The 17,036-nt window shown below is 31.6% G+C and overlaps 1 protein-coding gene across 1 annotated transcript; it reads left to right on the plus strand.

The window, feature by feature from the left end:
• The first annotated feature begins 449 nt into the window (after nt 1-449).
• LOC143194289 (uncharacterized) lies at nt 450-15,326 on the plus strand. Its single transcript, XM_076400965.1, has 5 exons — nt 450-500; nt 556-690; nt 750-893; nt 2,815-3,034; nt 14,836-15,326. Exons 1-5 carry the CDS (start codon nt 469-471, stop codon nt 14,893-14,895), a joined length of 591 nt encoding a protein of 196 aa, XP_076257080.1. The 5' UTR covers nt 450-468; the 3' UTR covers nt 14,896-15,326.
• Nucleotides 15,327-17,036: the final 1,710 nt, after the last annotated feature.

Below are 17,036 nucleotides of genomic sequence, written 5' to 3' on the forward strand. Positions count from 1 at the left end.
GCTAAAAAATGTGTTTTACTATAGTAGGCCAGGAACTTTTCATTTGAATGGTTAGGATATATTTTTTTGGTTAAAACTAGAGATGCGGAAAAATATCGACGTATCGATATATCGATATTTTCTGAAAAAAGTATGGATATTTTTGGCCAATATATCCATATATCGATTTTTTAGCCGATATTATTAGAAATTTTTTCAAAATAAATTAAATATAATTTTTAATAATAATTTAATAATTGTTAGGCTAATATTTAACGATTTTTTAAAAAATATCGATCTAATATTTAACGATTTTTTAAAAAATATCGATATTTTTTTTCTCTTATATATCGATATATCGATATATTTTTTAAAATATCCAAAACTTATATATTTTTTTGGTGCTCAACATCCCTATTTAAAACTTACACTATTTTCTGGGTTTATTTTTTAGATTGGAATAAAAAAATTAATGATACAAATATCATCATGCACAACAACACTGGATTTATCAACATGAGGTATTCATACCATAACTAATTATTTGACATCAATATTTAATTGACTATTTTACAGGAGAACTGTATTTGCCACCATATTCATGTGTGACCTCATGTTATTCGCACCCCTGGCATCTGCTGTTATCTCAGTTTTATTGGGAGTTCTGATGTTCATTGGAGGACGAGGTGGAGCTGGTACTCCCGGGGACATGTCAGTTTCGACAAGCTTTTTCCTATTTAAATCGTCTCATGTACTTTTTGTCTCTGTAGGTTCCGGGAAATCTGGATGTGTACTTATCCCATCATCGGATTGTGTTCGTTTATGATTTTCTTTTGTTTCGTTTCGAGTAACCTGTTTTATAATGGACTGGAAGCTTTTTGTTATGGATATCACACATTAACAGGAATTACTTGGTGAGTTCATTATTATATTACTTCTGATTTATCTATGGTATAAAGGTTGACATAAAATAAATAGTTTAATGAATTATTATTTTTTGTTATTTATTGTTGAGTTGCTGATGCGATTATAATGGTTTTGTTTATGTTAAAATGGAGCTGGTTTAGCAATATTTTCTTCCTATAAGTCGCCATTTATTTTCGTTAAAACAAAATGGGTTTTAAGTAAAATAAAAGCTTTTGTTTCAAATTTTACGCAGGCCTTCGACAAGTTGTGGCACCCTGGACTGCATGTTAAAATGAAAAAGCTTTTACCTCATACGCACTTTCAACTGCTGAAATCGTACCTCACAGACAGACATTTTATTGTCAAACAGGGTGAAGAATACACTGACATACACCCAATATATTCGGGTGTTCTGCAGGACAGTGTTCTTGGCCCAATTGTTATATCTATTGTATACAGCTGACCTACCGATCTCAAGAAACATTACTGTTGCAACATATGCTGACGATACAGCGATTTTATTATCACACGAGGATCCAGCATCAGCCACAAGAAACGTCCAACTTCATTTTAACAAAGTCGAATTGTGTTTGAAAACATGGCGTATCAAAGCAAATGAGACAAAATCTACCCATGTGGCATTCACTCTCACTGCCGCGCGAGCTCACTTTTGACCAAAAACAACAGCAGTGTTTGAAGTTGATCAAGCGTAATAAACTATAGTTTTTGTGACGATTTGTGACAATGGATTAAACATGGTTCCGTCATTTCAATCCGAAGTCCAATCGACAGTCATCCGAGTGGACTGCACACGATGGACCCGCTTCAAAGCGTGGAAAAACGCAATACTCGTCTGGCAAGGTTATGGCGTTTATATTATGGGATGCGCATGGAATCATTTCCATTGACTACTATCTTGAAAAAGAAAGACCATCAACAGCGACTAATACATAGCGTTATTGGACCTTTGAAGGACGAAATCGCTGAAAAACGACCGCATTTGAAGAAAAAGAAAGTGCTGCTTCACCAAGACAATGCACCGTGTCACAACTCAGTGAAAACAATGGCAAGAATCCATAATTTGAGCTTCGAATTGTTTCCTCATCTACCGTATTCTCCAGATCTGGCCCGGCAACTATTTCCTGTTCTCAGATATCAAAAGAATGCTCGCTGGGAAGAAATTTTTCGAAATTTCGAAGAAATTGTCGAAACTGAAGCCTATTTTGAAGCAAAGCACAAATCGTATTACAAAAATGGTATCGAAAGGTTAGAGGGTCGCTATAAAGAGTGTATCACCCTTGAGGGGAATTATGTTGAATAAAAAAAATAAATTTTGCTAAAAAAATGTGTTTTACTATGGTAGACCCTGGACTTTTCAATTGACCTGTTATGTAAGAGGATAAATAATAAATATTTCGAGTTTTGTTAACTAATTTTCATTACTTCCTTGACGGGTTATAAGGATCTACTGTTAATCAATCTGCTATCTCTGGACCAAAATTAAATATTGGCGAAATATGGTCAATTTAAAATCCAAGTACCTTTTAATTTTCGATATAAATGAAGCTGATGTTGCTTCGGAACACAGTATAAACACATAAAGACAGGGATAATTATTTTTTTTAATTCAAACCACTGGTTGTTCCCATTCTGCTAAATGATCAACTTATTTCTCTTCAATCGGCAATTAAGAATAATCGCTGCCTCGAATATGTCCCTACATTTTTTAAATAATAATTAAGAAGCTTCAATAGTTTCCCATATTTGGATAGTGAATAAACAATAATTTGTGATAGTGTTAAAATAGAACGCTATAAAAATAGTAATACTATGGTCCATTTTTAGTTGTTTATTTCTCATCGATTGGATTGTGCATTAAACAACTACTGAGTGTATGATCAATTCACACTACAGTATTTCAAATTTCAGGTGTTCACGAAAAATGGATTACTTTACCATACAATTTACTGAAGGTTTCAAGGGACCACCTCTTCCTTTCTATTTCAATTACGTATTAGGTAGAGTTGGCATTACCTTAACGCCAATATTATGGGTTATCCAGACGTGCATGTACATTCTACGTATTGTGTTTCTGGTGGATTTTTCAGTATATTTGACAAGAATTGAAGAGAAAGGGGCCACCAAAGAGGTTAGTTTATTTTACATGTATATAAGTATAGTAGATGCTACCCCGAGTGACGCCCAACCGTCATTCGGTAAATTTCGGCAGTTTCCGTCTCATTTTGCGACGTTGCCCTTTACAAACAATCTTTACATTATTTAATTTTACATTGAGATTAAGTATTGTATTGTTTTTAAGTTTAAGAATTTGGTTCTTTATAGTTTATTTATTCTTATATCGTTCATATTTTAAACATAGCGGTTCTAACGTGAAGAGATATGACGAAATATTAAACAGGTAGGCATGAAATCAATGTTTATTTTAACTTTGCGAATTAATTGAATTCTATATCAAGTTTATTATAGGCATAATTTACCCTGTGAAAGTGAAGGTGAAATATTGTTTTATCTTGTCACCTAATTTATGTCAGCATATTTCATTATAATCACAGCTTACTGATTACATACAGTCATTCTACAATATTAAAACTGGACAAGAAAAATTGAATTTTGATTAGTTTAAACATTTTGGCCTTTGGAAAGATAATATGGAATTTACCATAAAATCCTTGTTTGTCAATGATGTGGGTTCCTGTATTTGTTAAAATATTATTTAAGCCCAACGCTGTTTATAATGACAAAACATAGGAATGTCGAAGATAGGAGCTTTTGCAGATGATGTAATAATAATAAATGATACCAAATGACGAAAAAAGAATACTTACAGAAAATCTTAGAAAATTAGAGAAATACTTGAGAAGAGATGGAGAATTCCGACTGAAGCAAGTAGACTAAGCAGAGAGGGAAAAAATGGAAGGCATTTATTTTATGGAGAAACTAATACTAAAGGTGACAGAGCTACACCACTAAATGATACGGAAGGTGTTTTGTTGATTGATTAATGCATGTTTTCTTCCTGCGAATCAAATATATTTTCTTTTTTGTACTTGTGATAAAACCCCCGTACTTTGTTTCTACTTATATATATTCTTGGTACATAACAACATTGTAACATATATACGAAACTGTTCGTAACAACATTAACTGTACATGAAATTATAAAGTTAAGAACAGAACACTCGCCATATTACCATGCCAATTATGGAACGGGGAAAAAACATGTACAATGTACAACTAGTATTTAAATTAAAGTTAATTTGAAAGGTAGCATAAAAGAAATCTCACAAAAAAAGCTATATTAAATTTTAAGTTGCTAAAATTATCCAAAACGAAATTAGGTTTATAGGCGGGCACATTTTAAAAGGAGATAAGTGCAATTGATTATCTGAGTATAGGAATCGCATGTGATGGAAGCCAGGATATGGAAATTAATACTAGATTTGAAAGACAAAACCGATGAATTTACGCTTCATTATTGACAGCAAATTCATTATATTATATCATAAGAAAATATCAAAAAGCAAAACTAAAGTGGAAGTGTACGAAACGAATTTAACATACAGACCAACTCTAACATTCCTTTGTGAGACGTGGGTATTTTCTAAGATTGATAAAATAAAGATTCAAGCAGAATAAATAAAATGCCTTAGAAGAATCAAGAGTGTAACAAACATGGACAGGATGAGAATTAGAAAAATAAGAAAAAACTCAATATTGAAGCAAAGACGGAGAGAAGAACATTCAGGTATTAGAGAAATACGTGGGAAGAGATGGAGAATTTCGACTGAAGCAAGAAGACTGAGCAGAGAGAGACACTAAAGCTGACATAGCTACACCACTAAATGATACGGAAGGTGTTTTGTTGATTGATTAATTTAGATGTTTTTATCATTGTGTTTGTACCGATGCATGTTTTCTTTCTGTATCCTGCGAATCAAATATATTTTCTTTTTTGTATTTGTCATAAAACCCTCATACTTTGTTTCTACTTATATATATTCTTGGCACATAACAACATTGTAACATCTACGAAACTGTTCGTAACAACATTAACTGTACACAAAATTATAAAGTTAAAAACAGAACATTCTCCATATTACCATGCCAATTAGGGAACGGGGAAAAAACATGTACAATGTACAACTAGTATTTAAATTAAAGTTAATTCGAAAGGTAGCATAAAAGAAAACTGACAAAAAAAGCTATATTAAATTTTAAGTTGCCACAATTATCCAAAACGAAATGAGGTTTATAGGCGGGCGCTTTTTAAAAGGAGACGAGATTACAATGATTACGCGTGTCCTACTTTTCTCGTGTTTGATGCCGCCGAATGATAAGCTAGTAATTGTCGTGGAAAAAAAATGTCATTTTTGTGGGCCGAATCCGCGCGGAAAATATTAAACTTCCGTTAGCCACTCGGCCACTTCCAGGAAACAATTGCGATGGAATAATAAAGGTAAATCTGCGCATCGGCTCTGATTGAAGGGTCTCGCGTTACACGGAGATTTATCGATCTAAATACGTTCCCATCAGTCGGTGTTAAAAATGTGAGGTATGTGAGGGTCGTTTTATTGCCTCGCAGTGGAAAAAGATACCGGGTACTCATACTCAATGGAGCGAGTCGAGCTGGCTCGTTTCCCAGTTATTGCAATCAGATGTTCTAGGTTTATTCAATTGAGCCATTATTACTTTTTAACAAGAATTGTATATATATATATATATATATATATATATATATATATATATATATATATATATATATGTGCTGTTCGTTAATCTCGCTAAAACTCGAGAACGGCTACTCCGATTTGGCTAATTTTGATTTTACACTACTTATAGAAGTCCTGCGAAGGTTTACAAGATGCGAAAATATGGAATAATTCCGAGGAAAATAGTAAAAACCAACAATTTTGTTTTCACATAAAAAGTGTCACCGTCACTGTCACAACGGCTCGGCATTGTTGTTGGTAGTCAAATTTATTGTGCATTTATGGTAAGAGGTCAATTGAATGGTCACCGGCCTGACACATAGATGGCGCTACTAGAATTAAATCCACATGTTTTTTAGTTAGCCCTAACCTTCAAAAGATGCGTGTTTAAATTTGACAGCGGTCGGATCATTATTTTGTGAATTATAGCATTTTGAGTGAAGCAACTTTGGTTATTGTAAAAAAATTGATAAAACGGAATTTCGCGTGTTGATAAAATATTGCTTTTTGAAAGGAAAAAATTTGAAAGTTGAAGCAAAAACTTGGCTTGATACTGAGTTTTCGGACACTACCCCAGGAAAATCAACCATCTAGGATTGGTGTGCTAAGTTTAGACGTGGTGAAATGAGCAGCCAAGACGATGAACGCAGTGGACGCCCAAAAGAGGTTGTTGCCAACGAAAACACTAAATAAATCCAAAAAATAATTTTGAATGACCGTAAATTGAAACTGAATGAAATAGCAGATACCCTAAAGCTATCAACTGAACGTGTGCATTATATCATTCACGAATATTTGGGTATGAGAAAGCTCTGTGCAAAGTGGGTGCCGCGCGAGCTCACTTTTTACCAGAAACGACGAGTTGATCATTCCGAGCAGTGTTTGAAGATGATCAATCGTAATAAACTCGATTTTTTGCATAGATATGTGACAAAGGATAAAACATGGCTCCATTATTTCATTCCGAAGTCCAATCGACAGTCATCCGAGTGGACTGCACACGATGAATCCGTTCCAAAGTGTGGGAAAACGCAACAGTTGGCTGGCAAGGTTATGGCGTCTGTATTTTGGGATGCGCATGGAATACTTTTCATTGACTACCTTGAAAAAGGAAGGACCATCAACAGCGACTATTACATAGCGTTATTGGACCGTTTAAAGGATGATATCGCCGAAAAACGGCGGCATTTGAAGAAAAATAAAGTGCTGCTTCCCCAAGACAATGCACCGTGTCACAAGTCAGTGAAAACGATGGCAAAAATCCATGAACTGGGATTCGAATTGCTCCCTCTTCCACTGTATTCTGCAGATCTGGCCCCCAGCGACTATTTCCTGTTCTCAGATCTCAAAAGAATGTTCGCCGAGACGAAATTTTCGTCTAATGAAGAGGTGATCGCCGAAATTGAGACCTATTTTGAAGCAAAGGACAAATCGTACTACAAAAATGGTAACGAAAAGTTGGTACTTATGAACCTGTTTCATCGCATGTAAACGTATTGCATGAACAATTTTCTGAGAGTTTGAGTTGTGTTTTTCTCCAATAAATTTTGCAATTCATTGTCTTCAGACTCTTTTGGTCCAGCAGACTCTCCTCTGTCACTGATATCAAAAGCACTGTTGTTATTGTTGAAGTTAAAATCTACCATTGAGATATGACGGAGCAGTATCACTATAATTTTCTAAAAGTGTTTGAGCGTTTTATGGTTAGTGAATGAAAAACTATTATTTTACGTAGATAAATGTCAAAATCATTAAATTTAACAAGTTAAGTTGTTTACATGTACATTGATACTTTTCTTCAATAGATATCACTGAACAAAATAGGGACAAAATAATCTTAAAATGCAATCGAAGTTGAACTGTTGAATACAGCGAAGTAGTTCATTTCCTATTTCTACCATTTTAAATATATTAATATCTAACATCTAATATTTTAGCATCTCATTTAGTTTAGTTGTAATGGATTTTTTTAACTGAGTTTATCGACGTTTAATAGTTCTTTCCTTTAATTTAGATAGTACTCATGCTGGTTATTTTTGATAAATTTTTATCTTCTCCGAATATTGTTGAAAAACTTATTATAATTTAAATCCTAATCAATTCTGATTATTGATATTTTCATAATAACCAATGATAAATAAATTTGTCTATTTACAAGTCAGTATAACAAATGCTTGTTTATGTTTGTTTGAAATAAGAGGAAGAAAAAGATTATTGGCACATTTCTCAAACACACGTGTTGTTAAAAGCAACATTATACAATGTCACAGAGAAGTTAGTAATATATAAGTAAAGTGCAAACTATATTTGTAAATTTAATTCGTAAAGAAAATTAAATATAAATTTAAGAAAATTTTCTTTGAATCATTTTTTAACAATACTGATAATTAACATTTCATTTTATAATATTTTAATCCGTAAAAACAAACAATTAATTTTAATGATCTTCTTACAAGAAAAAAAAACATATTCAAATCTGTAGATGCGCGAAGATGAACTTCCATATAGACTTAATCCCGCAGTCAGGATTCTCTTCTTAATTATTGATTTAAAAAACTGACACTTCATCAGTCGCCTTAACTAAGAGGACGAGTCACAATATGATCCCAAAATGTTATGACAATCGCATTATGTTATTTTTATAGTTCGTTTTTTTTAAATCTCGTTTTATTTTTGTGTATATCTCTAAGAAGTGGCATCATAAGATTTTATAGAGTCATAAAAATACGAGTAGAACTCGTTTTAATTGGTACATAGACAGTTAAGGTGCTATATTACGACGAATTTATAAAATGTAGTACGATAATAAATATAACAAAATAGCATCTAACTTGTCAGGTGACTTGATGATGTTAATGAATCATTAATTTTTATTTTCCACCTGGTTTACTAAACGTTTATTGAGATGAAAGCTAGAATACTCTTGATTTTGACAGAAGGACGTTTACTTGTTTTGTCTTAGTTTGACTTACTAGCAAAAAAAGTTAATATCATTTTTAAATTTTTTCAATTTGACATCATAGAAAAAATAGAAATTTCACGGAATAGGCGACGTTGGGGAAATGTTTTGTTTAGTTCAATCAACGGTAGCGCTGCGATCACAAATTGTGATTGACTAGTTTAAATTCCTGGTGCCGCCATGAACATGGAAAGCGATTGGTCGATCAAATTGTGTGAAGTCAGCATTTTCTATGGGCGTCCTTTTTTTTTGTCCAAGGTTTTGGTGTTTGTGTTTTTGTTTTGATCAAGAATTCTTCGATTTACGTTGTGCATATTTTCTGTTGTACATTAATTATTATGGAATAATAATATAAAAATTGATAACAATGCGTCAGTGTACTAAAAGATGTAGTGTACCGGGGTAAAAATCTACTACGGAAATTAGACATCGTTTCCCAAAGAATGATCTCGCTCCTTTCCAAAAATGGGTTGATTAAGTAAATAGTATTAAGTTACCTGGATAAACCAAAATGCAAATATATCTGAAAAATTTAGAATTACCCTTCCTTCACGAACAGATATTAGGGTAAATGCATATCCAACATTGTTTTTATCAGGTACATATAAAATTATCTATCTACTACATGTCTGTTTATATATTGTTTGTTTACAGAAAATCAAAACCTACTTATGAAGATGTTAGTAGTAATAAAATTCAATTAATCTACTAAGTTGTTCGTATGCTGTCAGTGTGATGTCTCTACATAAAGAGTCTTACAAGAAGGTAATAATTAAGATAACTGGATAATTAGTAGTAATAAATACTACTTTTAATTGTAAAATATTCCTAAAATATTTGTAATACTTTAACTTTTTAGAACAATCGGTGTTCAATAATTTTATAGTAGAACTATTGTATATTTAAATTTGATTGCCTTGTTAAGAAAATATTTGTTATGGTGTCATCAATTAAAGATTGAATTGCTACTTTTAGGGGATTTATTACCTTAAAGAAATCTATTTTGTCTAAATTTACAAATAACTACATTTGTTTAACAAATCTTAACCAAGATTGCTTAAAGAATTTTGTTGGATCTATTAGAGGTCATGGAGGTAGAAACAGCATCCTTCATCTAGTATGTTCTAGAAATCTTTAGAAGGGCACATTATCAGTTCAATTTTTTTCACATCATTCTTTCGGAGATCGGTCCAATCCATAATATTTTCCAGACCAAATTTTAAAAGTTATTATGAGGTGTTATTGTATTTTTGGTTTAATGAAGTTAACGCAATATCAACAGGAAGGATTTAAAGTTTACCTTCAATATATTAAGATAAGTTAGAACTCTAATAGATCCCATTAAACTGATGGCACTAAGCAAATATGGGAAGGCATTATAGAAGAGTTATAGATATTTTAATTTTGCCTAGAATAGAGTCCATAATTGTTTTTTTTTTTTTGGTTTTTGTTTATGTATATTTATATAATTTACACTTATGCATATTTGTATAGGATTTTATTTTAATAAATTAATTTTAAAAATTATATTTGATTTTCATTTAAATACTATTGGCCAATAAATGTGACGTCACAAAGTAATCTGGCGAAATGGCAGACCAATCAAAGCAAAGTCATTTCCATACAGGTTTCTATATAACTATTTTAAACTAACCGATCAAATTCACGTTGTCAGCGCCGCTAATGACTGAACTAAGCAAAACTACTTACCATAGAAGTTGCACACCCCTGTTTGACATTTAATATCTGTGACATTTAGGTTAGTTTGTTTGTTAGTTTGTTAGTTTTTTGCATGTTTAATGTTTAAAAACATGTTTATTAAAATTTTTACATACCTTTTAATAATATATTTTGTATATAATATTTGAATATAACAATTTTCTTTAATATTTGACAGCTGATATTTAGGTTAGATTTTAATATGTATTTTTTGTACCCTAACCTAAAATTTAGTAATGAATAATGTTCAATTTGATTAATGTATTCTTTATAATCAATACTTTGAGTATACTTGATTGACAAATGCACAATTGATATGTTATGAAAGGATTTTTTACTTTTACATCTGCTGTATTCAACAAAACAGCATCAACATTTAATAGTAAGATCTCCAATATTTTAGAACTATATCAAACCGACATTAATATTTTCAATTTATAACAGTAAAATAATATAAAAACAAAATTTTCAATATTATTAATTTTTTATTCCTGTAATAGAAATAGAGATATCGAAAATCATAGACAAAGAAGTAATTTTATGGTATTTTATTATTAAACGGTATGGTATTGATTACATAACGGATGAGACATACCAAAATTGGTTTAAGAATTCCAGTGTGAATACTTATCTGTAGAAGGTGAAGTTTTATAATGATCAAGCCAGAAAAATACTCAAAGAAAATTGTCGTAGAAATGCTCGAGTAATTGCCGGCGTGTCAAAAGTACAGTATACGGATTTGAACTACAAATGAGGCAACTTTTTTGAACACGTCATTATAATTAGTAAAAAAATGGGTCATGTCTCATTTAAATTTTTTAAGTGTCATTTTTTGGACATTGACAACGTTACTGTATTTGACATCGACATGATATGCTAGTGCAACATTTTAGACTTTACGTCATTTTCTTCATAAATAATGGTTAGTAATATTAGACGCCGGCATTTTGCTGGAAACGTTGATTTTAAAAATATATAACTATGATTGTAACAGGCCAATTGAAAAGTCCCCGGTCTACCATAATAAAACACATATAACATAATTTATAACATAATTCTCTTCAAGGGTGATACACTGATTATAGCAATCCTCCAACTTTTCGGTACCATTTTTGTAGTACGATTTGACCTTTACTTCAAAATAGGCCTCAGTTTCGGCGATCACTTCTTCATTCGACGAAAATTTCCTCCCAGCGAGCATTCTTTTGAGATCTTAGAACAGGAATTGTCGCTGGGGCCAGATCTGGAGTATACGGTGAAAGAGGAAGCAATTCGAAGCCCAATTCATGGATTTTTGACACGGTGCATTTTCTTTCTCAGCACTTTCTCTTTCTTCAAATGCGGCCGTTTTAGGTCCTTCCTTTTTCAAGGTAGTCAATGAAAATTATTCTATGCGCATCCCAAAATACAGACACTATAACCTTGCCAACCGACTGTTGCGTTTTACCACGCTTTGGAGTGAGTTTATCGTGTGCAGTCCACTCGGATGACTGTCGATTGGACTTCGAAGTGAAATGATGGAGTCATGTTTCATCCATTGTCACATATCGATGCAAAAACACGGATTTATTACGCTTGATCATCTTCAAACACTGCTCGGAATCATCAACTTGTTTTTGATCAAAAGTGAGCTCACGCGGCACTCACTTTGCACATAGCTTTCTCATACCCAAATATTCGTGATTGATATGGTGTACATGTTCAGTTAATATCTTTAGAGTATCTGTTATTTAATAGAATTTCAATGTATGGTTATTCAAAATCAGTTTGTGGATTTTTTAATGTTTTCGTCGGTAACAATCTATTTTGGGCGTCCACTGCGTTCAACGTCTTCGGTGCTCATTTCACCATGTCTATACTTAGTATACCAATCCTTGATGGTTGATTTTCCTGGGACGGTGACCGGAAACTCGGCATCAAGCCAAGTTTTTGCTTCAACTCTATTTTTTTCTCTTCAAAAATCAATATTTTATCAACACACGAAATTCCTTTTTATCCATTTTTTTCAAAATAACAAAAGTTGCTTCATTCAAAATGCTATAATTCACGAACTAATGATCCGACAGCTGTCAAATTTATTCACCCATCTTTTGAGGGTTAGGGCTAACTAAAAATATATGAACTTAATTCTAGTAGCGCCATCTGTGTGTCAGGCCGGGGACTTTTTTTCAATTAACCTTTTATTTATGTCGATTGTACACACGTACTTATGGATTTGATTTTGATTCCTTGCTTGTACTGAATGAATTGAGAAAAGGGTTTCCTTGTTGTCTTTGGTTTCGAAGAAGAAGCAGTGAAGGCATTTTTATTGCTATGCAAGATGTATTATTTATTAATTTTAAAGATAAATGGATGCTTGTGTTTTTATATAATGATAATGATTTATATAGTGATAAATACATTATATTTGTTACCTTACATATTGTTTAATTTGGCATTTGTGCTTTTAAAATTAAATATGTTTAGTAACTTAGACATAATATATAAACTTAAACTAGTGGACAATAAACTTGAGAGACTACTCCACAAATATACTAATAATTTACTATAACCACAAAAAGTAGAATTAATAAGCCTGTCTATTCTGTGAGTATAACTTTGGTTTTGTCTCAATGGAAATATTATATTATATTCTGCAAGAATTAGCAACGTTGCAAATTCAAATCCTTGTGCGGATACTATGATTCTCCAGGCTTAGACCCTTTTTGCTTTGATTTGTGAGCCTTTTCGTTTGGTTTTTTTAATACGTTGCCTAAAGGATGCGAAAAAAATGTAAAATGTGGGGGAAAATATTTGTATTAATACATATTGTACCAATTTTTCTCAATAACGCCTCTTTTGAAGTGAAAAAATTATCGAAAAAAATGCAAACACCAAATATAACTTCTAGTTCATGATAGTGTACCAATGAGAGGCACTAACATACTAAGTATTTTAAAATGGAAAGGCGGTTTAAAAATACAATTACAGGTAAATAGATAAAGACTGCGGGGGACATTCTGAAGAACAGATAAAGGGGATCCTAACAAGCAGGTGGATGATTATCCACCATGTTCGGTCCAGGTAGATAGGGCTTTGTGTGTGGTAAATTTTAAGAGTCTGTTTTCGTATCCCACTTTTAGAAGATAGTTGTCAAGTTTTTTTTTAAATTTAAAAACTAGTAAACTGATTATAAGTCCATTATCGTCATCGACCATCCGTCTTCGACGTCTTTGTTTTATCTTGTAGAGGTATGATATCGATTAATAGACGCAATTTAAGTGTTTTTTCATTAAGTCTTTAATTTGGTTTAGATTTTTTGTTGATAACTACGATTCGATATTAACGAAAAATAAGATATTTAGAAACAGACATATTTTACCAATTATCAACACCATAAATAATTTTACCATTAAGAATGACTTGATAATTTTATCCATATTTTTCTTACTGTTTCTCTTTCATCACATATAAATGTTTAGTTGACTTGATGTCAATCCAAGATAAATACTGTACAATTTTTTTTGTCATTTATTTTTAATAATATTTTTCTTTTGTTTATTGTTTATAATAAATCTTCTTGCAATATTCCTACGACTAACCATTTTGAGACATTTTGCTCTGCCAGGTCAGGTCAGAAAATTTAAGAAAAAAATGTCTTTGAGGGGACTTGGAATCTGCCAAATCTCAATCTAGTCAGTATCAACTTAAAATAACATTTTGGGAATCTCATTTTGGGAAAAATGGTATTTGATTGTCGACCGACTTCATAAAAATAAAAAGTTTGTCAAAACAATGGACCGTATCGCAAGTCAAAGAAAATTATGCTTTTATCGACTGCATTGCATTTCTTGATACTATATCCCCAGAACCACATTAATTACTATCAGTCCTTAAGCAAGAACAATTTCTCTTAGTTTTTCTATGCCCACCAGACTTCAAATTACGTCTTAAGCTGATTTCGAAATCCTAAATATCTTTTAAGCAAAGCAGACAGATGATTCTTGTTATTCTCGAATGTTGTTAATCTATGTTGAGATGAAAGTTTCGCATATGTTGGATTTTTCTTTCACAGTTGTATATCTTCTGATATAGAGGACATATTAATTTGTTCTCTCCACAAAAAATGTAAACTATAATATTACGTGATCATGCTAAATCAGATCAGGGGGTACAACTACATAAACACGCGCCTAGAACTCTAACTCATAGGTGGTATAAAAAAGAGTACAATGTAAATAAAATCAAACCAACCCTAACCTACAAACTACTATAACTGTGTTCTTAATTGTAGTTTAGAATTAGAATTTTGTTGAATGTCAAAGCCAAACTGAACTAAAACTCAGAGTTGATGAGGCAACATTGTGACGTTTTGACGTCATAAATTGAGATGATGTAGGTTCACTGCTGCTATGTATAGACAATACATATGACTATATATAGACATATATATGACTTAAGTTTAGGTTCCCAAAGCTGAATACTACATCAGAAGCTTGTTTAGTTTACATTAGCTTTATGATATGATTATGTACAGTTGACTCTAATGACCCTTTGTTTCAGAAAAAGCCGGTGAAAATAGCAAAAGTCGTCACGAAACTCATGAACGAGAAGAAGCTGTAGGGATCGAGGGCGGCCGGGCTTTTCCAGAATCTCGCCCGATCACCGGACAAACGAATTGTTTGACCGGCCACCATAAATAATACGATGTACAAATTAACAGCCCAAATTCTCACTTCCCACTTTTCGAGCGGTCGCGCAATCTAAACCGTCCGTAGCTTCGCTAATGGATCGACAAGACCGCTTTAACTTTTATCGGCTAATTTTACACCTCACGTCGTTTCTGTCTTACCCGCTTAGATCAATTGATTTCACCGGCCGGAGTCGGTCGGGCCGGCGTGATTGTAAAATTATGGCGTCTAAGGGGCCGACCATCGACGGCGGATCGGTTGGAGCGGCCGCGACTCGCCGGTATTCTTCGTTTTTGACGTTTTTAATTGAATAATTGGTGATATCGGATTTTCATTGGTGTAACTGTTGGCGTCCGACGCTATACGGGGTGTTTAATTGGTTCGATAATTTGTTTCTAATCGTTGTACGTTGAACTCCTTAAAATATGTTAAATAACTTAATTTTATTTTGATATTTATCCATTAATAAAGTCAATTCGATTTACATTTGGGAGTTTTAATGATTCAAAAATTAATGATCATTGTTTTTATTTCAATTAATTCATATTTTTATTACTGAGTGATCAGAAAATAGTAAGACTTTTAAATTTAAATCACTGATTCAAATTGGATTTATTTTTCGTTAAGTTTTGTGTCAGAATCTGAGCCAAAGAGATCAATAACTTTTGCTTCATTAAAAAATATTCAGCAAAGTCAGTCATTTGATTTTACTAACGGTAACTATAGCTTTGACGAGAACAATCGCTTGGTATTGCTTGGTTGGTAGAAATTGTATAAAGAAGATAGAGAATGCGTGAATGAATTGATACTGAAAAGTTATCGAGAGACACTTAAAAGAGAAAAATTATCAAGATCCTGTTGATATCACACATTTATTATTTGGTTCAATTCAATCGATATCCAAGCCAAGAGTGTGGCTTTTGGGGTTTGTGAATCTGTAAATTGATATCAAACTCTCAATACAAAAATTATTTAAATTTATTTATAATTAGTTTCTAAGTTTTTCAAAAGAAAACATCTCATATCATTTTATGACTATTTTACTACTTTAAAATTCGAAATTCTACAAAATTGTTACATATTTTAGAACAAAGTATTTAATTAATATTCTTTCTGGGGTACTTTGATTTAGAATATGGAAAAAACATTTAACATTATTCTACTTTCAGTATATTCTCTTTAAATCAACTTCTCCAAGAATAATGTTCACCTGATACTCCAAGTTTATATCAGATTTTTTAACTTTTAAATGTTTAACTAACCATTCTTTCATTAGAATATCAGAAGTTTTCTCTGTTTAATTTTGGAAATGTCCAAATGCAGAATAAACCAAACCAACTTTTTTACTTTTAACTTTACTGGTATAATTCATTCATTTGTAAAAGTTAAACAATTTTATTTTATTAATATTTTAATGTGAATCTTATTCAGCTTCAGAATAATATCTATAATTGTATTATTTTAATAATTTATAATATTAATTTTAAAATATATTTATTTTTAAAGAATACGTTTTTTTTCATAGATTATCTATTTTATTAAAAAAATATTTATATTGATACTCTATATCTATTGCCAGTTGAAAATATGTAGTGGCTGAAGATAATAACTTGTTGATAATAACTTTTTTCACAATAAACCAGTCATATAAAAAAATTAGTCTTTATATTCTCAGAAGTTTTTCTGTTAATTTTTAACATTTTAAAACAGCAAGATGTTTATTATAATTATATTTCGTCATATACATTTTATCTCGTTTTGTCTATGATTTTGCATTTAAACCGTTAGTAATATTCATTTATTTCTTATCTAATATTATACATTTAAATTCTTATAAAACATTACTAAATTTTTTATCTAAAAACATCTAAACTGTTGATATGACTCGAATGCAATAAAATATCTAGAATATATTAAATTATTACTTAATGTCATCAATTGGGATTCACCATTTTAGGACCACAATAATTTAGAATGGGCGAGTTATTACATTTAACAACTTAAATTTAATTTGATATAAAATCTCTAATAAGATTTTAATTTATGTTATAATAGACATACTAATGATGAAAC

The sequence above is a fragment of the Rhynchophorus ferrugineus genome, unplaced genomic scaffold (assembly GCF_030347505.1).
Source record: "Rhynchophorus ferrugineus isolate W39M unplaced genomic scaffold, kcgeb_rfMv2 rfM3, whole genome shotgun sequence".
Classification (NCBI taxonomy): Eukaryota; Metazoa; Arthropoda; class Insecta; order Coleoptera; family Curculionidae; genus Rhynchophorus; species Rhynchophorus ferrugineus.

Excerpts from the sequence above, each read along its gene's own strand:
- LOC143194289 (XM_076400965.1), top strand. The coding sequence starts at position 469 with ATGCACAACAACACTGGATTTATCAACATGAG. Across the intron at positions 501-555 it reads ACTGGATTTATCAACATGAG|GAGAACTGTATTTGCCACCA; the intron begins GTATTCATACCA and ends ACTATTTTACAG. Across the intron at positions 894-2,814 it reads ACATTAACAGGAATTACTTG|GTGTTCACGAAAAATGGATT; the intron begins GTGAGTTCATTA and ends TTCAAATTTCAG.